A 21,717-nucleotide genomic window follows, 5' to 3' on the forward strand; every position below is an offset into this window, starting at 1 on the left:
ACCAGTGGATGTTATGAACTGGTCTGGCCTGGCTGCACTCCCCTACCCCCGGATCTGACCCACATGTATGCTGGTGGGTACTGCAACCTGGTCTGGTTTGGGCTGCTCCTTGCCTTGGTTCTTGTGCATACCTGCAGGGACCGTAACCTGACAAAGGAGTTCACTAAACTGCTCTATCCAACCTCTTCCTAGTGGCAGGTCTTGTACATTCTTCGTCCACCTGTTGTCCCGGCAGGAATGATGTATTTGCCCAATTGGCCCATACCCTTTCTGGTTCTTACTGTTGGGTGCTGCAGCTCATCTATACCTGGTCCGTGCCCAGACACAACTTTCATATTTTTCAGAGGGAGCAAAGACCTAGTCCAGCCTGTTCTATACCCCCGTGACTTTCACGAGTACCAGAGGGTGCTGGAGTCTAGTCCAACCTGGCTCTCCCCAGACCCTGGCCCCACTTGTGCCAAGGGAGATTGCAGCCATGGACAATGCACTGATTCTGGGACTGGCATTCACCGATGGGAATTCCAGTCCAGTTGGGGCATTCCCTTAGCTCCCCAACCAGGCCTCTTCTCAGCCACGGTTCTTGTAGCCAACAGAGATCGCTATTCCACTTGGGTGAACCCATATATTTTCCTACAGATTCTACTCCTAGACCTGATTCACTCACGTATCTGTTGACTTCATGGCCAAGCCTTGTAGAACCTGTTCCCTTTTCTGACACTTTCTGGTGGGTTCCATGTTGTAGTCCCTCAAGTGGAGTGACCTTCTCCATGGAAGTTCCAGAGAATTCATTTTTCACCTGAACCTGACCCTACCTAAGGTCCTTGTTAATGCCTACCTGTGCCATCTCTCTGACTCCTTGTAAGCCCATACCCCTAAGATTCCAGAGTGCATTGCCGGGCTGAGCAAACTCATCTGGGCTCCTCCCACAAGATGGCCAGTGACCTGCTTCTGCCCAGAGCTGCCCTAGATCAACTCCCCCCACCCTCCACCACACACACACAGTATAATTATTGTGGAGGGACAAATCTCTCGGGCTTAGACAAGCCCAGGATTTGCCCACTGCCTTGCAGTGATGGCCAGGGCTAGGGCCCCAAGCATTGAGCCTGACCCGGCCCAGGTCGCCCCAGTAGCCACCACATGGCTGGGAGGGCTGAGCACCTGTGCCTTTAGGTCAAATTCACCTGGGCTCCTTAGAATTTTTTTTAAGAAAATGTTCCTTCATCTACAAATCTTTTCATTTTATTGTGTAGTATACCAGCTATTTTTAAAAAGACTTTTTGTATATATTTTTGTATGTTATACTTTGAATCCTTATATATCTGGAAATGTGTTGTTTTTCTTCTCCTTTATTTGAAAGGCAGAGAAACAGGTTGAGAGAAAGAGAGAGAGAGAGAGAGAGAGAGAGAGAGAATATGTTTCCATCTACTGATTCATTTCCCCTAACTGCTTACAAGGATCATGGCTAGGCCACCCTAAAGCCAGGAGCCTGGAACCCAATCCAAGTCTCTTACTTGCATGTCAAGAACCCAGTTATTTGAGCCAGCCATCATTGTTGCCTTCCAGCCTTCCCATAGAAGCTGGACCCTGGAGCTAGAGTCCGGGATCATACCTACCTTCTTCTATTCTAATTTCTAGGTTGAATGCCTACTCTTAACAGTGTGTCTTTTCCAGATTTCCAAATCTCAGAATCATTGTTGGAAAACCATGATGATAGCACAACAATATACTTTTGTAATTGTAACAGTGGCTTTTAATCATGGTACCAACATATTGCACTGTAAACTTTCACGTACCATGCTTATTGGCTAACAGAATTAGTACCTATTGGTTAACAGAAATAATGTGAGAGAACTTTACAAACAAGAAATATGTAATACAAAACTCATCATTATGGATTTCTTAACAAAGTATATGTGGAATTATATTTATGTATATACATATATATACATATGCTATCTTTTCTGGTCAGATTAAAATCATAACATGCAGTTTGAATCTCAGGAAATCAGGTGATACATATTCTTTTGCTTTTCTTTTGTTCCATCCATTACAGGTAATTACTTTTGAAGAATGAATAAAGGAGAAAAAAAAATCACCTGTAAGACCAAACAAGTTAAAATGGCGGGTAAGTCAACAAATGAGCATTTAGGATATTTTTGCTATAAATTTGACATCTATTTTGTAATTTGTTGTTAAAATTCTGGATATACATATGCTGAAGAATTAAACTTAGAGGAAATAATTTGGAAAATAAGATCACAAGACATTTTTACATGACTAGTGACTTAACAGTACCATGTCTGTAAGTTGTAATACCAAGAAATACCTTCCACTTCTTAAATTACATACAGCTATCACATGTGTCTGTTTCATGCATACCACACTACTTAACTTTTATCTCGTGCATTGCACTCTCTATCCTCCCTTCCCCCGCCTCATCTTCTTCCTTTGAAGTACCTGAGATTTGCTATGATTTCATGGAATCTTTGTCGTCCACACTACTCCTTGAATTCACTGTCACTTTCAAGTTGCCTAGGTAAATAAAATAATTAATTAAAATTGTATTTTCAGTATAATTTTACAAAGCCCCACACCAACTCTCCATTGAAATAGTTCTGAATCTCCAATGAGATTTTCATACAGTCGTTATTTTTGGAGCCAGTTGGTTAAGCCATGGCCTGTGGTGCCAGAAGTTAATTTCTGAAACAATGTCTCTGAAATATATTCCTTTTTTACCTACATATTATTTTATTAGCACTTTAATAACATCTAGCCAATTTCAAGATGAAGAGCATAGCTATAAAACTGAAAGACAGATATAATTTTATAGCAATTTCACTGAAGAGAAATGAATCCGTTTTAATATCTATTTTTATTCTTTTAGTATATTTTCAGGTGTGTATAGTTTTTGTCCCCTACCATTTGCTCCAGGCTGTATCCTGGATGCTTCAGTCTTTTTCTATGCTAAGCGTTAATCTTCGCTACCTGTGATTGCCTGTATCTCAGATTAAGAAACTGAAAAGAAAAAGCTTGTTTCCCTGGGATTTCCTGTTACCTTTAATTAAAACAGTATATAAAAATTTTGAAATATAGAAATATATATATCATATATATATGATTAATACATATTTAAGAAGATTAAATAATAAGTGCAGGTAGATACATTAAAAAAAGATTTAAAGAAGTTATTTATTTGGAAGGTAGAGTTACAGAGAGAGAGAGAAAGAAAGATACCTTCCATCCACTTTTACCCCACAAATGGCTGCAAGAGGCAGGAGCTAGAAACCATATTCAGGACATCTACAGGGATGCAGGGGCCCAAACACTTGGGATACCCTCTGCTGCTTTCCCAAGTGCACTAGCAGGGAGCTGGATTGGAAGTGGAGCAGTTCTCACATCAACACAGGATACTGGCAGCATTGCACCACAGCTTCAGCCCCACATGGATACTTTTTTAAAATTTAATTTTAATCCTAAGGATTTAATTTTAATCCTAAGAACTCCATGCTTCTATAAAATTGAAACAACTGGCCTTTGAAAACAATTCTATGGATCATTCATGATCTTCATTGGCAATACACTACACAAAAACAAAAATTAAGTTGGAATTATTTCTAGCTACATACACCACAACGTTCTCAATAAATTAGTAGGCTAACAACTTAGTAGTAAATTTTAAATAGGAAATCAGTATACTCATCGCTTGTGTAGTCCTCGGTTCTCCATTGCTTTTTTTGTAACTGAACTTTTACCAGGAGAGCAATCAGCACAAGGAGGATAATGAAAAATGGAATGAGTAAGAAGAATGGCCATCTTGTGGGTTTTGCAATAGGGAACGACAGATCCTCACCGTACCGCCCTGTTCAGGGAGAAACACACCAGACATTAGGAAACATTCATCAGGAGTCTGCTAGCAAAGACATTTACTTAGCTTAGTATGAGGAGAAACGTCTCCAGCTAGGTGGTGATTTTGTCATTAGCACATTTTTATATGCAGTTGTTAACTTGGCAGGCAGCCCAGGGAATCACGGAGACCTTCTCTCTACAACAATCATCTCTACCCGATTGAGAGAACTTCCCTTGACTCTCAGTCTGTTTTCAAACCTGATAGACAACAGAGATGCCAACTGCCACAGTGCGAAGCCCACACAGAGTGTCCTCAATATCCCTGTCTTTAGTAAAAATTAGCATACCTATAAGAAATAGCATTTTGATTAGCCCCAATTATTTCCTGTAGTTACACTGATATGGTTTTCAAATTTTATTTAAGAAGTTATTGCTCTGTTAAGGAGCCAAGGCTTTATGCGTAATTGTAATCACTATGGGTTTCTTGTATGCTGAGTTAAAAATCCACCACTTTGGGATTTCTGTGGTGGAATAGTATGCTAATCCTCCACTTGCAGTAGTAGCATCCATGTGATCACTGGTTATAGTCACTGATTATAGTCTTGATTGCTCCCTGCTAATGGCCTGGGAAGGCACTAGAAAATGACCTGAATGTGTGGGAGACCTGGAAGAAGCTCCTGGCTTCACATCAGCCCAGCTCTGATTGTTGTGACCACTTGGGGGGAGTAAACCAGTGAATGGAAGCTCTCTCCTCTATGACTTTCAAGTAAAATAAAAACCTACTTCATTAATAAAACAAAGACCACATCAAGTGGCCTATCTAAATTCTTCACTTCTTTTTTTGGAGGACTTATGTCATGGAGACATTTCTTTGACATATTTTGTATAAATGAAAGAGTGCCTAGGAGTTATCAACTTAGGTTTGTCTAAAGTTCTGACAGAGGGCTGTGTGGTCAATTGTATGGTTTGATTTTATCTTGCATTAAATTTTATCAAGCAAAATTTCTAATTTGGCTTTTACCTATTTCTTTTAGAATTTTGTTTTCTTTTTGCTGGAAGAAAATACGAATAGCTGTTAGTTTTACTTTCAGAACAACAACAAAAAAAAAACCCACAAGCTCTTCTATATTTGCCCTTCATTTTACTTCTATCTCCCATATTTCCACAAGCAAACCATGTATTGCTTTACAGTGAACATTCTGATATCTCAGCTTCTAATTACATGCTTTCATGTCTTCCTAAAATCCATTGCCCCCTTCCGCTGCTTTGATTGGCTTGCAGGGAGCTACATTCTCAAGTTCTGTTGTCTTTTTCGATCAGAGTCACTTGCTGAAGTCCAGAGAAGAGGGAAAGTACTATGGCGCTTTCCTTTCCATTCTGCATCCTCAGCAGTGGTTGTGCATCCTTTGTAACTCTGGTCCACGCGGGATCACACCTCTCCTTGTCATCCCCTGCCTGTACAGCCCAGGTCTGACCCACTCTTCAGACAGCCTGTCGACTGTTCTATGTCAAGCTATGTAGCTTAGCCTCTTTTTTTTTTTTTTAGAATTTTAAAAAATTTATATGGAAAACATTGTTCCAGAGAGAGAGAGAGAGTTTTCTATCTGCTGATTCACTTCCTAAATGGCCCAAATGGCTAGAACTCGGCCAGGTTAAAGCCAGGAGCCAGGAGCTTTTTCCAGTTCTCCCACATGGAGACCAAGGATTTGGGTCATCCGCTGCTGCTTTCCCAGGCACATCAGCAGGGAACAGAATTTAAAACCAGACCCTGCCCCCAAGTTCTAGTAACACCTCATTTTTATTGCAAAAAGTGGTAGTCATGTTAATGAGTTGTCACAAATTCTCTGACTAGCTTTTCACCTCTGCTATCATGAGTTACCTGGTATTTTATATGGAATATTTCTGTCTGAAAAAGTAAAGCAAGCTCTGTTTTCCTGCTTGGGCTCTGACTGATATATCTCACAGCAAGCATGTATTACATGATGCCCATGTATAATGCAAATATAAATCAATATTCAAAACATTGTTTGGGCCCAGCGCGATGGCACAGTGGTTAAGGTCCTCGCCTTGCATGCCTGGGATCCCATATTGGCGCCGGTTCTAATCCCGGCAGCCCTGCTTCCCTTCCAGCTCCCTGCCTGTGGCCTGGGAAAGCAGTCGAGGACGGCCCAAAGCTTTGGGACCCTGCACCCGCGAGGGAGACCCTGAAGAGGCTCCTGGCTTCGGATCGGCATAGCATCGGCTGTTGCGCTCACTTGGGGAGTGAATGATTGGACGGAAGATCTTCCTCTCTGTCTCTCCTCTGCATATCCGCCTTTCCAATAAAAATAAAATAAATCTTAAAAAAAGCATTATTTATTGAATGAATACAATAAAATTCTGTTAAAAAATATTTTTTTTTTTTTTTGTTATTAGCACTTACCACCGGGTACGCCAGCTGTTGCTGGTGCAGTGGTCGCTCCACCTGGTGCATAATTACCACTGTCAATACTCCCACCAGGCCAGTGCTCATCCACAGCAGAGCAATTTGGAGGTAAAAACGTGGGGTTACAGTGACAGTGATGCAGGCTATTGCATATCTGAAAGTAGGAGAGAGAGATATCACCCTGTAAGTGTGCAAGTCGATTTATCAAACAGTACGTATATCCAAGAAGGCTGATTTCCCCATGTGACTGGTGGGAATATAAATGTGCGTGTGTGCATGAGTGTGTGGGCACACAGTTGACCTTCTTGGGATTCAGTCATTTCTATTCTCGCTTTATGATCCTGGTACTTACTCCATTATTGTTGCAATGCTGTCTATTACAGGGAAGTGCTGCAAATGGTAACATCACACAGGCCTTATTTATACACACCTGAAAAGGAAAAGCCGTAAGAAGTTGTTACCTTGCTCACATTTATTGTTTAATTATAAAATTCCACACCATAGGAACACAAAAGGTATCCTCAACCATGACTACTGTTGAACCAGAACTGAAGCATTTCTACTGCTTATTGTATTTCTTTTACTGGGTGAAGCTGAAATTATCTAGAAATAAACAAAAGAATAATAACTTCTCTTTTGCTTGTCCTGGGATTGGTGGGCCAGAAGTGAAACTGTAGTAAAGTACTTGAGAAGTGCAGTACTGAAAAAAAAATGGTTTATGAATACATTTCTGAGAATAGTTTTAAAAGCTGCTCATTGAATCCTGAAGACGAATAGGCCTTAATTTGCATAGTGAGTCAGAGGACATGTAGGAGAAGACAAATTAGTTTGTTGTTATGCGGCAGTCTATTTGATTTCAGTAAGATATGGATCATTATATAGGTTTTATTGTTGCAAAGCAAAATAGAAAAACAGTCAAGACATTTACTGCAATAATTTTAACATTCCATCTCTTATCCTCTACAGTTCCACTTCTAAAGAAAATAATTTCCATTCAATGGACCAATAGCAGTAATTTTTCTTGAGACAAATTGTGTAATTATCATGTAAGTTTGTTATAACACAAGCCATAAATATGTTGCTCCATCAAATTTGCATTTGAACTATACAAAAAGAAGCAACATATACATTTTTAGCATATTTTCTCTTTTACAATTAAAAAATCTTTTGCTACATTCACTTCAAATGTAGACATCATGTAATACACATACGTACATTTTTCTTGTTAATAAAATATTAATGTCACACAGTGAGGGTTTCTTGACAATGGCCATAACATGGAAAAAGAGTATTATCATGTACAAATATGATTACTGAAGCAGCTTTATAGCTAAATACCCAGAGATGATGTGTACACAATTTGTATAATCTCTCTCTACATTAACTTTCATAAGAAAGAAAAAAATGCAGTGTTTGTCCAGTACGGAGATTCCTCAGAAATCTGAAAACAGATCTATCACACAACCCAGCTGCCCTACTCCTGGAATATATCCAAGGAAATGAAATCAGCATGTGAAGGAGAAACCTGCACTCCTGCATTTATAGTGGCTCACTATAGTAGCAAAGAGGTGGAATCAACTGGATGTCTATCAGCTGATGAATGGATAAATAAGATATGATACATATGCACAATAGAATATTCCTCAACCATTAAAAATGATGGAAGTCTGACATTTGGAACAAAATAGATGGAATTAGAGATTATGCTGAAAGAAACCACATCCAGAAAGGCAAAGACCAGGTCTTTATAAGGCTCCCACAGTGGCACGGAGACTGAGGGACAGAAAGGGCAGTGTAGACATCGCACAAAAAAATCACCATTCTGTAAATCAGTACTCTCACACTGTATTTGGCTCTGGGGAAGTGCCAGCAAGTAACACAAATTTCATCTTGTTTCTGTTGTAATCTAACAGACACAAGGAAACAAGTTAGATGTGATGTGAGAGAAGGCCCATTTGGTTGAAGACTTAGTCCCCAGGGGATTATGGTAATGGCTGATTATGTTAATAGCTGATAAGTTCAGGGTAGAGGCTAGATGCAATTATGGTGTGTGATGGTGGGACCATTTGGAAGCGATTAGATTGGATGAAGCTGCTAGTGCAGAGTCATATGGCCACGGAGGACAAGGAGCCTGCCTGTCCCCAGGGTCCTCACTTTGTACCTCCTCTGCTGTGGCCAGCTTCCTCTGTCATTAGACACCAGACTACTGGGGCTGCCTGATCTTATTGTGAACCCCAAAACTGTGAGCCTAAATCAACTTTCTTCCTTTATCAGGTAGCTCCTTCCAAATGTTCACTGTCACTTATGAAATTTGACTCGTAACATAGGATACAGCCTCTATCTCAGGGAAGGTAGCCTTCAACCGAAAAGCAATTTGCTGAGCTTAGAGATTAACCTAAAATAAGGAAAACCGATGAAAATTTGTTTCAGAAAAATAAGATGGAAAGGGCAAAAGAAATTGTAGATAGAACGTTAGAATGCCATTAGGATAGTCCAGAATAAAGGTAACCGTAGCGTGAAATTCAGTGGTGGTGCAGAGACAAACCAGTGGAAGTCTTGGAGACATAGTCAAAAAGTGTCCAAGCCCCTGCATGGATGAACATGAATCATATGTGGAGGATGGAGAGAGACAGGTCAGTGACAGTGGGGATTCAGGCTTGTTTCACTCCATTGATGGTGACAGTTCACTGAGACAGGGGAAGCTAAGCATAAAGCATAGAAGTCTGCGAATGTTTTCACAGATGTTTTGTTTCAAGTTGTAAGATGTTTAATGAGTTTACAGAACAGATCTGAATGACTGACGGTAAACTAAAGAACATATAACAAGAAAGGTTTCCAGAAAATTTTCTCTTTACCATTTCTTTAATCTTGGAAGTATATGATCATAACATACTAACATTATTGACTATGGAAAAATGCTGGTAATGGAATAATTCTGGTAATGCATACTTTTGGGTAAGACTTAGAAGGAATTAGAATAATGATAAATGACTGTTATTTTTGGTAGGTGTGTTAGGGATATAAGAAAAGTATTGCTCTGGAAACAGACTAAAGCTGCTAATGCATGTTAATCGACTCCTAAATGAAACTTGGGATGATGTCACATCTATAATATAGGATTTGTCTTAGTTATATGATCTTTGGAATACATTGAGGGGTAATGACATTACTTGTATTTCCTTTTTCAGTACCTTTTTTTTTTGCTTTAACATTTTGGGGGTGCACCCTGATACAGGATACAGGATGTTGATGCAGATTATCTGTTGCACTACAGAACCCCTCTTCCCACTTTCACTGAGCACATGGGACCACTAGAGCATTCATAATTTAATAAATACAATGAACAATGTGATTCTCAATTTTCAGTGAATACACACATGATTTTAATGAAAAAAGGACAGAACCAGTCAAATAATTATTGATAATGTATTCTTTTTTGAATGCTTACAGATTATATTTTATTCTTTTCAGTTTTTTCTGATTTTCCCTCACTTTTCATAACCAACATATGCTTAAATTGCAAGGGCAAATACCAGATAAGTACCATTCAATGACCTAGTATAAAGTATTAGGAAATTATTTGGTAAGACTACTTATCAACCTACCTTATTATTGCCACAAAGAGTTCCATCTGCTACCCACATCTTATTAATATCCTCATGATCATCATCATACTCCAGGGAAACGCAGATTGAGCCGCTTATGTTGGCATATATAATAGTGGCATTTTTGATGTCAAATATATTATCACTTCTGTGTTTACACATCAATTTTCCACACTTCCGATTACTGCAAATTTTTCCATACATGAAAATCACTGATTTTGTTATAGGCATTAGAATATATATCTAAAACTAATATTTTTAAATGAAGCAGTTAAGATTTGCTAAAGAATATATGAAAGATTTGTCTGAATTGATGAGAAGTGAACATTTTAATGATTACAAACCATGTTGTCTAAGTAAGCTACTCATCAGAAATATCTTAGTAATCATGGAAAACTATAGGTCTCCAGGTGATTTTGTATAGCCTGGCTTTTGCTTCCAGTTAAACAGGAGGAATGTAAACAAGCAAAACAGCGCTTGATATTCAGGCGATGGCCAGATGTTGCAAGGACTTGGAGCTGACACAAGCTGCCCTGTATTGACAGCCCCATCTGTTAAACATAAATAATTTCATACAGCATCAACATAAGGCAAAGTCAGTACACAGAGAGGACATCACTCAAGTCATAAAATTATTGTATATCCCGGACATGCACCCAGTCGGACTGTCGCTTTTCTGTTTTGTACAGTTTTAGTTTTACTTTAGTCTACTCTCTCTTCACAAGCCAGATTTTATAAGAGACACAATCAGGCTTATTTCTATTCCTTGGAAACATTCAATTCAGAATCCCTCTTAACATTCATCAATCCAACCACAAATCCTCCAGTAATTCTCTTAAAACCAGGTGGAAAGTTCCACAGATTTCCATAATGAACATTCTCATTCAAGACAACATGTAATAAGCCAAACTAATTTATTTGACTTCAGGTGTGTTCCCAGTGGCCTTTGGCTGGCAGACATAATAGGTAGAATTCTACTCTGAAACACATACACATACACACACACACACACACACACACACACTTTGAGTGAACTACAGTGTAAGTGGAAAGCGAAGAATTGTATGATAGCTGAGCTCACTACTCACAATGAAGCAGTTTATAATCAGAGTCTAGCTGTGAATCTAGAGCTGGGGAAGACAACCCATAATAACCTGCCATACCCTTTTCTGTGCTAAGAAAAACTTGGAAATTCTGAGTCATACAGACTTGTGAAACAAACACAGCAACTCAGAGAGGTTCTCATTTGCCAAAAGAAGGAAAATTTGAGAAAATATCAAAATAAACAAGGAGAGTAAGGCTCTCTATTTTATTAGGTAAAATAACAGCTAATAACTCTGAATCAATATATATGGCCAAGTAAATAAACAGATATAGAGAAAGGAATACTTTCTTCTACAATACATTTCTAGCTAGTAAGGCAAATGCAGATAATGGAGCTAAAAAAAAAAATCACCAGTATGTTTTGAACAAAGTCTGAGAAGAAATACAATATGTCTACCGTCTCAGTATAATGCTGCATAAGCTACATATTAAATACAAGAGGAAAAATAATAATTACATAAGTGAGAAGCTTAATGAAAAATAAATCTAAAATAAATCTAAGCTAAACTTTACAATACGGAAATAAAATGATGTATGTGTGAAAACTTCAGTGGAGGGCACAATGCAGTTTCAGTGTTGAATTGTCAAACTGCAGAATGTATATATAATCATGGAAACTATCAAGAAAATCCAAGTTGACAGAGCATTCTACAAAATAATTCACTGTGGCATTTAAATGAAAAGGCTTTAATGAAACACAAATGAAAAGTTCCAGATTAAGCAACTATAAAAATAAATTATGAGCAAATGCAAATAGGCAGGTGACTATGGATTGGCTGCTGAGCAAGGAAAAAAATATCAATAAATATGTCATTGAGACATCAATGGGGCTTCAGTATGAGTCATGTTTGACAGCTACAATACAATTATTCAAGAAAATATATTTCTTCCAAAAACAAATACAGTGATTTGTTTATGTATGAAAAAAAAAGAGAGAGAGGACAGGAAAGAGGAGTTAGAAAAACACAGGGCCAAACCAAGTGGGTCATGTGGAAGTAACTGGCAAATTTGGGCAAGCAGTACATGGTGATTCCTTGCACTACTCAGGCAAAGTAGAAACTTCAACATAATTTTGACTCTACTTCTGAAATCACAGCAAAATAAAATTTTATGATAAATGAGTGGGTCTAAGTACCATTCCAGTTGTACTTCATATACTAAGACAATAGTCAGGAGTTGACACTGAGGGCATGCCATGTGGCAGGCATCATTCTAGGAGTTTTTCCACCTGTGACACTTCACAGAATGGTGACATTACACTTTCATATAACACTTATGGGCTGGTGATCATTTCAAGTACCAGGCGATGAAGAGGGGTTCCCAGATAGATTTGTGAGAGCATACCTAGCCTCACACTTTGTATACCCTGAAGAAGTTTTGCCACAGTTCCCAGATATATCATTCATAGCATTCATTTCTTCAAAGCACTCTGGAGGACCACCCTCTACGTCTGAAAAACAGTACAGTTAGTCATATTAAATGTGTGTTCATTGAAATTAAAATGGTCAGTGACTATATTTAAATTTCTGGGATGTTTTAAAATATATTGCACTAAAGAAGACTGTAATAAAACTGAAAAACTTGCTTTAACGTCATGCAAAACTACCATTCAAAATCTGAAAGAACTCTTTCTGTTGTTTTAGTAAGTATATGGATGTAAATACACATATCCATAACTACAGAAAATTATTTTCAGACAAATAATAGATGTTTTGGTTAATAAACTTCTAAAATCAATGTCTTTCTCAAGTCAAATCACAAACCAGTTACTCTGTTTTATTAGATCATCATTTTCTTAGACAAAACATATATTGGAGTTAAAACTGATTCATTCTCACATTCAGCACCCAATCCTTTTAATTCTTGAAAGACCCAACCTGCTTGAAGAGCAGTTTATTTCTCATAAACTCCACTAGTTCTGCTGTAGCTAAAGGGTTAAGGCAAGAAACCAAAAACCTTTGACAAGATTTGACTATTGCATTGTGATGCTACAGAAAAAAGACGCATCCTCAAAGAAACCATGTGGATAAGTAGGGTTTCCGAAAAACCATTTAGAGGCAGTACCGAACCTAAAATTCAGTCCACTTTGTCCCCGAACTGATATGCAAAGCTGATGACAAGTGAGTAATCAACATGTTAAACTTGGCTTTGGCAGCAAACTATTGCTAGTGAACAGAAAAATATGTCAATTTACAGAATCTTTTATCATGTAGTGACAAAATGAGAGAATCAAGGACCTTTTAACATAAAATTGGCTTTTTTTCCCCTTCTTGATTCTAAATACGTGCAAGGAAGGAGAAAAAAATATAAGGCGAAGACTTCCAGAAAGCAGAGCTAATTTTTCTTGCTATTTTTGTGTTATGGCTATACACCAGCCAGGGCAGGAGGGCAGTATGCAGATGCAGTTCTCCACTGAAAACTCCGGAGAACTCTGTCCTAGAATCAAGGGTGAACTGAACCTGTTATAGACTTTAAGCAAACCTCAACAAATGTCAGTGTGTAATGTGAGATGATTATGCTCCCATGTCATACGTCTAGTAGAAGAAAAACTTGCACCTGTACAAGAAGAGTGCTTAGACTAAAGATAGGACTTTCCAAATATAGCAGCAGAAGATGAAAACAGTAGAATATGTGTTTTGCACTAGAAATACATCTCTATCTAAAATATTATCTTCAGAACGAATGAAACACAAACACATAGTTGAGTCAAAATAATGAAGAGTATGATGATACACAAAAACTAAAGCAGATTACAAATTATATAAATCTGCAAGAAAGAGAAGCATTAAAGAATTGAAAGCTGTATGGAGAAATAGTTAAGTGTAAATATATATATTTGAATTTTTTTTAGATTTATTTTTATTATTTTTTTATTGGAAAGGTGGATATACAGAGAGGAGAGACAGAGAGGAAGATCTTCCGTCCGATGATTCACTCCCCAAGTGAGCGCAATGGCCGATTCTATGCCGATCCGAAGCCAGGAGCCTCTTCAGGGTCTCCCACGCGGGTGCAGGTTCCAAAGCTTTGGGCCGTCCTCAACTGCTTTCCCGGGCCACAGGCAGGGAGCTGGAAGGGAAGCGGGGCTGCCGGGTTAGAACCGGCGCCCATATGGGATCCTGGGGCGTGCAAGGCGAGGACCTTAACCACTTGCGCCACCGCGCCGGGCCCTGTATATTTGAATTTTTAAAAATCTGTGCAGCAATGTTTTTAGACCACAATTACAAGAAACTCAAAGAATAGCAGGTATATATATACATATCTCCCCAGGAGCACAGCACATGAAATGGACAGACATCAAAGACCAAGAAATTCCTAATGGAAGAAAGAGAAGAAGAAACTTTGGAGCAGATTTTTGTTCAGAAAAGATGGAAACCATCTGGCAATGGAATCACATCTTCAAAATGTCAAGAGGACAAATAAGTCTAAATTCTATGCCAATTTAAAATGTCTTTAGAAAAGTAAAGATGAAGCATGAACTCTTGCAGATTAATAAAAAATACATTTCAAGCAGGACCTCTTTTCAAGAAATGTTAAAGAAAGCTCTTTGACAGAAAGGTATATGATTCCAAACACAAGTTTAAAGATACACAAAGAAATAAAAAAGGTTTGAGAGGTAATAAGCAGGAGCAAACCTATGATTTTTCTCCTTTTTAAATGCTCATAATTTTCTACACCAAAAATAGAAGCAATGTAGTATGTGTATAGAATGAGTGCAGGGTGAAATATATATATATGAACATCAGTACAGAAGATGAAAGAGAAATGGTTTAAACAATGTATTTGAAGTGGTACAGTATTATTAAATGTACACCCTAATTAATTAAAGATTTATAAAGCTTAGGGCAATCATACATAAAAAAGTTTTAAAAAATCAGATTGTGGGTGTACAAAATTGAACCATAGAGATATCTGCAAAAATAGCAGAATGAGGATCACAGGAAAGTTCCTTGCTCAACAAAACCACAAACTAACTAAAACTGAGAATGAAAGGCAAAATCTACAGACCAACATAAAATCTATCATCTTGTTATAAGAAACTACTGAAAGTGGATCAGTTTCATGTGTTAACTTGGTTAAGTTATACTGCCAAGCTATTCCATTGAACAGTACTCTGGGAGTTTCTGAATAGATGTATTGTAGATGATTGAAGTCTACCAACAGTTTAAGAAAGGTCATCCCCTATGATTTGGGTGAGTCTGATGCAGGCTAATCCTCTGCCAGTGGTGCAGGCATCGCACATGAATGCCAGTTTGAGTCTTAGCTGCTGCACTTCTAACTAAGCTCCTTACTAATAGTCTAGGAAAACTGACCAACTTCTAATTCAGCTTCTTGTTTATGGCCTAGGAAAAAAAGCAGCAGAGGATGGTTCAAGTCCTTGGGCCCCTGCAACCATGTTGAACACCCAGAAGAATCTCCTGGCTTTAGATTGGCTAGCTTTGGCCATTGCAGCCATTTGGGGAGTGAACCAGTGGACAGAGGACCTCTCACTCTGTCTCTCCTCTCTAAAATTTCTTTCAAATAAAAACAAATAAATCTAAAAATTTTACATATATGATAGAAAACAGAGTCCTGCAAAAGAAACCCGCATACACTTATTTTCTACAACACTCTACTGGCAATTATATAGTGTTGTGATGGGAAAAAAAAGCATTTCTGCAAAATTAAATGAGCCTATGATAAAACACAAACATGGATCTGTATCCTAGTTTCTATATAAAACTAATCCCAAATCAATCACTGGTCTAACAATGAAACCTATCTACCAGATTGAAGAGCACATCGCATAATTCTTATGGGTTGTGTTTAGGCTAAGATCTCCTTTTTATCCATACTGGAAGCATGATCTATATGGAAAAATATTAAACTGGATTTTATCTACAGAAAGTTTGTTCAAATTTAGGGTGAGCAGAATTAAAACATTAAGGTATGGAATGGAAAAATATAAATATTTTGTGTGAGAAGACATTTTGAGCTGGAATATCTGAGCATCTTTTTCTTTCTCTCTCTCTTTCTTTCTTATTGTTTCATTTTACGACATAGTTTCATAGGTTCTGGGATTCCCCCAACTGCTCCCCAAGCCAGCCCCCCATATTGAATTCCTCCATATTGTTACAGGAGTACAGTTAATAACCAGTCATGATTCCTTCATTACAGGCAAGGACCATTCTGAGCATCTTTTAATAAAATAAGCAGCATAGTAAAAATGGGATCAAGGATTTGAGTAGTTACTCTTCTAATCAGTACATGAAGTTGGGACAGTTAAAACATAAGCAGAGATTCAAGAGCATCACCAGTGAGAGAAATAAGAATAAATACCACGCTGAAACAATGCTACCTGCCTCTGAAAATGTGCAGAAACCTCATAACACGTAATCACTCATTTACAACTGGAAATGAAGCTTTGCTCCATTGTTAGCAGCATCAGTGCCAATGAGACAGCCACTTAGAAGAACATCCATTCAACAGGCCACCCAACTTACTCCACAACCAGATTTTTTTTTTAATTCTTAAAGATATGTGCATAGGGAAATTCATGTGCAAAGGTTTTACTGTCTGTTTTTGTAATTGACCAAATAGGAAAATAATACCTTGAAAAGTAAATAACATTTGTTCATCCATAAGCTAGAATGCCACTTAGCAATATAAAGGAAGAGCTTCTTAGTCTTCTGCCACAGGCTCTGTAAAATATACCAGCAGGGTTTTAAAAGAGTTGGAGGCCCTGTTCTTGTTGCCATAGCCATTGCTCAACATTTATGACTACAGCGAAATTTCTAAGGCCTTTTCACTGGCTTTGACCTCAGGGACCAAGCTTCCAAGCGACAAAAATGCTCAATGAAAAATGTGGTCTGTGGCTTTGACTGAAGTCAAGAATGATTACAAGCTTCTGCTTTATTGTTTTTCCTTTTTCAGGAGACAATCTCTGCCCAAGTCAAGTGTGATCTTCAAGAATCTGCAAAGGGACCTAGGAATTTACTTAGTGGACAGTCATCATCTCAAATTTATTAACTTGCTCTTCTTCCCAGCATTCAGAAGTGCCTCTGACTTTTGACCTTTTCCCTGAATTGTGTAAACAATTTAGAATAAGAGTTCCAGGCTTCTTGTCTGCCCTCCTCCCTTATGATAGCTCTTTTTCTAGAATTCTTTAAAGTGTGGGTTCTACCATTTATATAGCACAATCCTACATCATTACCAATTTGTTTTCAGTTTTAAGAACAATATCAGTAAAATTAAGCAGTAATAAATACCTTCACCAAATATACTTCTACACTGCTTAGTGAGATCAATACATGTTCCATTGACACAGATCCACTGATTTGAGTCACATGGAAAACCAGTCTGAACATAGATGTTGTCAGGACATGCTGCAGATGATCCATTGCAGAACTCAGCGACATCACACTCACCGGAGGCAGACCTACACTCTGTTCCTCTTGCCTTATACTGGTGGGGTGAGGTAAACGACATTGAATAAAGCAGAATGTGAACATATGAGTATCATGAGGAGTCATCATGTTCAGATTGTGGACAAAGGAAAATATTTAAAAAGCTCCTACATTGCAATCCTCACAGCACACTCCTAAAGCACATTGTGAGCCAGGTTTCAGTGTACAGTCTTGAGATTCACAGCATACCGGTTGGTTTTGAGAACATTCCTGAAAAGCAAATCAAACATCCTGAGGGGTCTTCCAACTTTTATTTACACTGGATAGGCAGTTAGTGGATGAAAACACTTTTACATATTACATAACATGCAAACAGGCCTAAGCTACATGACTGACAAACAGAATAAAAAAAGGGGCGGGGAAGCCATTTATATACTTAACAGACATTCTTTGATTACCACCTAAGCAGCATATTTTGTGTTCTCTAGATTCCTATAGGGGTCTGGCTGTGTTGGAAATAAGATTCTCTGAAGTCCTAGAATTCATCATGGCTAAAACATTGGGAAAATTTCTGGCTCTGGCAGACAAATAAATGCTTAAATACAAGATGTGGAATAAATATAAATGATGATTAAAAAATCCATTGTAATGACTAGTTCTTCCTTGGTCCTTCTGAGTCCGTAGTACCTCCTAAATCTCAATACTTCATGGGATATTATAGGCTTCTTTTATTCTGAAATTCTCTTCTGGAGGGCTGGATAAAAGAATATTTCTGAATGAGAAGAAATGATCATTTTTGCATCATTTGCCCATTACTTTAGTATGCCCTGTTTGATGGTATAACTATATGTTGGGTGAAACTATTTTTAAAAATTTATATTATCATAGTTACTAAAAGCAACAGTTAAGACAGGAGAAGCCTGGAGTGTGAATTCATACGCCTGCATTTATTTTTCATTTCTAAGATTTAGCATAGGATGAGTCAAGGAAACATGCCAATAAATTGTATAAAAATAAATCATGACATTTTGTAGTCTTAATATGAGTTACAGCAAGACATTCACCAGGGAATACTAATTTCCCAATGTTTTTCACAGCTATTTTGCTGAGAAAAGTTCATTACTATTGTTAGCTATACAGAATCCTAGAGAAGAAAATCACATCACAACGACATTGAATGGAGCTACGGTAAGACACACTACTGTCAGAATTTAGTAGACATTTTCAAGATGTTTCCATTCAAACGAAATCAGGCCAAATGGTGAAGAACAATTTCTTTAAAACTATGTCACCCATTATGGGTCTAGAAACTCACTTTTCTGTTAGGAGGATGGGAGTCCATGACCTTGACCATTGCAAGAGAAAATACTGACTGACTAAGATCTGCTCACACCTTGGGTCCCTAAATCCATCCACTCCATTTCTTACTTCATTACCTTTACCTCTGTTATTTTTAGAGCTCTTCAGCACATCAACTTAAAAAAAATTCTGTCATGTGAAAAATCTAGCTTACTGGATTATATATATTCCAGATATTTTTGGCTTAATTAGTGACCTGAATTAACATGTGTTTTTCCCATATTTTCTTGTTATACAGTGAAAGATGTTTACCTACTTTTGTGACTCACAGAGGATTTTAAAAAAATACATATTAAAAAGGAATGCTGGGAAGCAATGCACTCAGGTGGAAGAAAAAAAAACTTAGGTCAACTCAATTTCAGGATTACTGACACTGAACAATTATCTGGATGGCATAGAAGTTAACAGGGATGGAGAGGGGTCAGATAAAGGAGGACAGTCATTCAGGGTACTGGGTTTAAGTTATGCAGGACAAGTCCATTCTAGAGAATCAGTCACAATAGTGCTACGGTCATGATACTGGGGTGCCGTCTTGCAATCTGCCGAGATTTTAAGTGTTCTCACCAATACACAAATAAATAGTACAGAAAAAAGGCACCAACCATTTGACCTTATAGGCATACTAATTAAATGGATTGTGGTAACTATTTCACAAGCTACATATTCACCAAATCATCAACTTGTACACAATTAATATAGACAATAGAGCTGGAATAAAACGAAATCAGATGTCCTCACAAGACACTGAATCCACAACACTGCACTGCACGGGTTTGTTTGTCATGATCCCTATACCTTTGTCTAAAGATTCTTGGAGGAAAGAGAAGAAAGAACCCGTGCAAAACTCCAAACACTAACACTCTGCTGCAGTCGTAGCAGACCGTCCTCGCAGGGGCACTGACCTCCTCACTCCCACAGTCACAGGTTTCTCCTTCTTCCAATATTCCATTCCCACAAACAGCATCCTGTTTGTAAGACGGCTCGAGATGTGGCTGATTTTGAAGACACTGGGACTTTTGCTTGGAAATGAAACGTGAGAAATCTTCTATGCTGCAATTACTAAACATCTTCATGCCACTGGAATGGCTAAAAATACATCAAACTTCAAGTTTTTATATAAGCATTTCCATAAACAGCTTACCTTTGGAATCAAGCTATGTAATAGTATTCCACAACAAAACGCATGCTCAGTTTTGCTAGTGTCAAAAAGTGCTCATGCCACATGCATTGAAGGTCAACGGTGCAACAGTTTATATTAAATGTTTAGTAGGAACAAGGAAACAAGAAAATTTTCTTAACTCTTACATTACACTGCTCCTACCTTACAGAGGGGCTCCATTTTTGTTTCATTTATTGCTTCATTTTCCTGTTATGACATGTTGGCAGACTCCTCTAGTAATGAGAGTGACAAGGCCTTCGCTTTCATTTTTTAAAAAGGTGTATTGATTTGAACAGCAGATTTTTACAGAGAGACAAGGAAAGAGAGAGGTCTTCCATCCACTAGTTCACTCCCCAAATGGCATCAGTGACCAGAGCTTAGCTGATCTGAAGCCAAGAGTCAGGAGCTTCTTCCAGGTCTCCCAAAGCCTTGGGTCATCCTCTGCTGCTTTCCTAGGCTGTAGGCAGAGAACTAGATGCAAACTAGAGCCACTGGGACATAAACTGGGACCCATGTGGGATGCCAGCACCTGCAGGCCAAGGAGTAGCATACCACTCTGCCAGCCCCAAGGTTTTCCTTTCTTTGTTTATATTTATTCACTAGCAATTTGATCTAGTTCTGACATTTTAAATTTCACATGAGACAGTTCAAGGTATTTCTCCTTCAAATTCAAACTTAGCACCAAACTCCAGAATCTCTTATTTGATAGTTTACTTAGTGTTTTCTTTTTAAAAACTTATTTCATAGAGGCCTTAATTTAAAATTCTCCAAACTCTTGATACCTCTCTCCCAAAACCTGTCCACCACAAAAGATAATATTGTTGTTTTGGAATGTGAACTCTGTGGCCAATCAAACCAAATGAATTAAAATTTTTGCTCTATACTCACAAGTGATTTTTCCTTCAATCTTCAAAAGATATGGCAAGTATGACTTTTGGTTTTTTGAGAGGAAAGAAGTGAGTTAGGGAGGAGAAAAAGGAAGAGACAGATCATTCTCATCTGCTGATTCACTCACAAAATACCTGAAATGGCCAGAGCTGGGTTGGGGACGAAGTTAGAAGCCAGGAACACAATCTTGGTCTCACTTACTTTCAGCATCTTCATTGGTGGGAGGTTAGAGTCAGGAGAGGGAGCTGAGAATTGTACCCAGGCCTCCTGATGAGGGGTGCAGGCACCTTTGCTTGCCAGGCTCTATGCAAATGCGGTATTTGGTAACAAGAGGTATTTATAGAGAAAGGGGTATGGTCATTGGAATTGGTATATTGATCTGAGGTCATCAGTCACAAGGGAATCTTTAACCACGATTTAACAGCTGAAACTTAGAATAAATGCACCCAAAATTATATTAAGATAAATGATAGACATAAGGCATAAAAGCCAAGCCTTACATTGCTTCTGGGTTCATCAGGCAGATGGATCCAGGACACTTGCACTTGTTAACGTCATCATAAGCTATTCCCATACTAAGACTCAGCAATTGCACTAAAATAATTGCAAGTGATTCCAGACTTATGGTTCTGGGATGCTGAAACAGAACAAATGCACATGTACAAGTTAAGGGAGACATTTCATTTACTGGGAGAACAGTGTAATTGTTTAAAAATAGTTGCAAAATAAAATAGGATAGAGGCATCTGATAATGTTATGCACACAAGTGCCATCTATGCTGACCCGACTTCATTTGTCACAGGTATCATTATAAATACAAAAACAGAAGAAGTAGAAATAGGAGAAACAAAAAGTGAAATTTTACTAAAACAGGAAAGGGTGAGTCATTTGCTAGGTTCCCACCAAGGAAAAGCCGTACTAGTAACTTGCTAACAAACAGTTGCAGTT

At 38.1% G+C, this 21,717-nt stretch overlaps 1 protein-coding gene across 1 annotated transcript in view; it reads right to left on the reverse strand.

Annotated features, from left to right (window-relative positions):
• Nucleotides 1-2,035: 2,035 nt before the first annotated feature.
• LOC121146794 (disintegrin and metalloproteinase domain-containing protein 2-like) overlaps nucleotides 2,036-21,717 on the reverse strand; it is a 43,087-nt gene continuing 23,405 nt past the window's right edge. Inside the window, exons 11-22 of the mRNA XM_040966349.1 lie at nucleotides 21,270-21,406; nucleotides 19,625-19,808; nucleotides 17,535-17,633; nucleotides 17,226-17,421; nucleotides 12,325-12,430; nucleotides 9,877-10,060; nucleotides 6,624-6,701; nucleotides 6,272-6,425; nucleotides 4,030-4,035; nucleotides 3,697-3,859; nucleotides 2,458-2,532; nucleotides 2,036-2,096 (exon numbers count right to left, since the gene is read on the reverse strand). Of these exons, the coding sequence (XP_040822283.1) occupies nucleotides 2,499-2,532; nucleotides 3,697-3,859; nucleotides 4,030-4,035; nucleotides 6,272-6,425; nucleotides 6,624-6,701; nucleotides 9,877-10,060; nucleotides 12,325-12,430; nucleotides 17,226-17,421; nucleotides 17,535-17,633; nucleotides 19,625-19,808; nucleotides 21,270-21,406 (1,341 nt within the window). The 3' untranslated portion in view covers nucleotides 2,036-2,096; nucleotides 2,458-2,498. The remainder of the gene's footprint in view (nucleotides 2,097-2,457; nucleotides 2,533-3,696; nucleotides 3,860-4,029; nucleotides 4,036-6,271; nucleotides 6,426-6,623; nucleotides 6,702-9,876; nucleotides 10,061-12,324; nucleotides 12,431-17,225; nucleotides 17,422-17,534; nucleotides 17,634-19,624; nucleotides 19,809-21,269; nucleotides 21,407-21,717) is intronic.

This window comes from Ochotona curzoniae, unplaced genomic scaffold (assembly GCF_017591425.1).
Source record: "Ochotona curzoniae isolate NIBS_2020 unplaced genomic scaffold, NIBS_Ocur_1.0 scaffold_4505, whole genome shotgun sequence".
In the NCBI taxonomy this organism is placed as follows: domain Eukaryota; kingdom Metazoa; phylum Chordata; class Mammalia; order Lagomorpha; family Ochotonidae; genus Ochotona; species Ochotona curzoniae.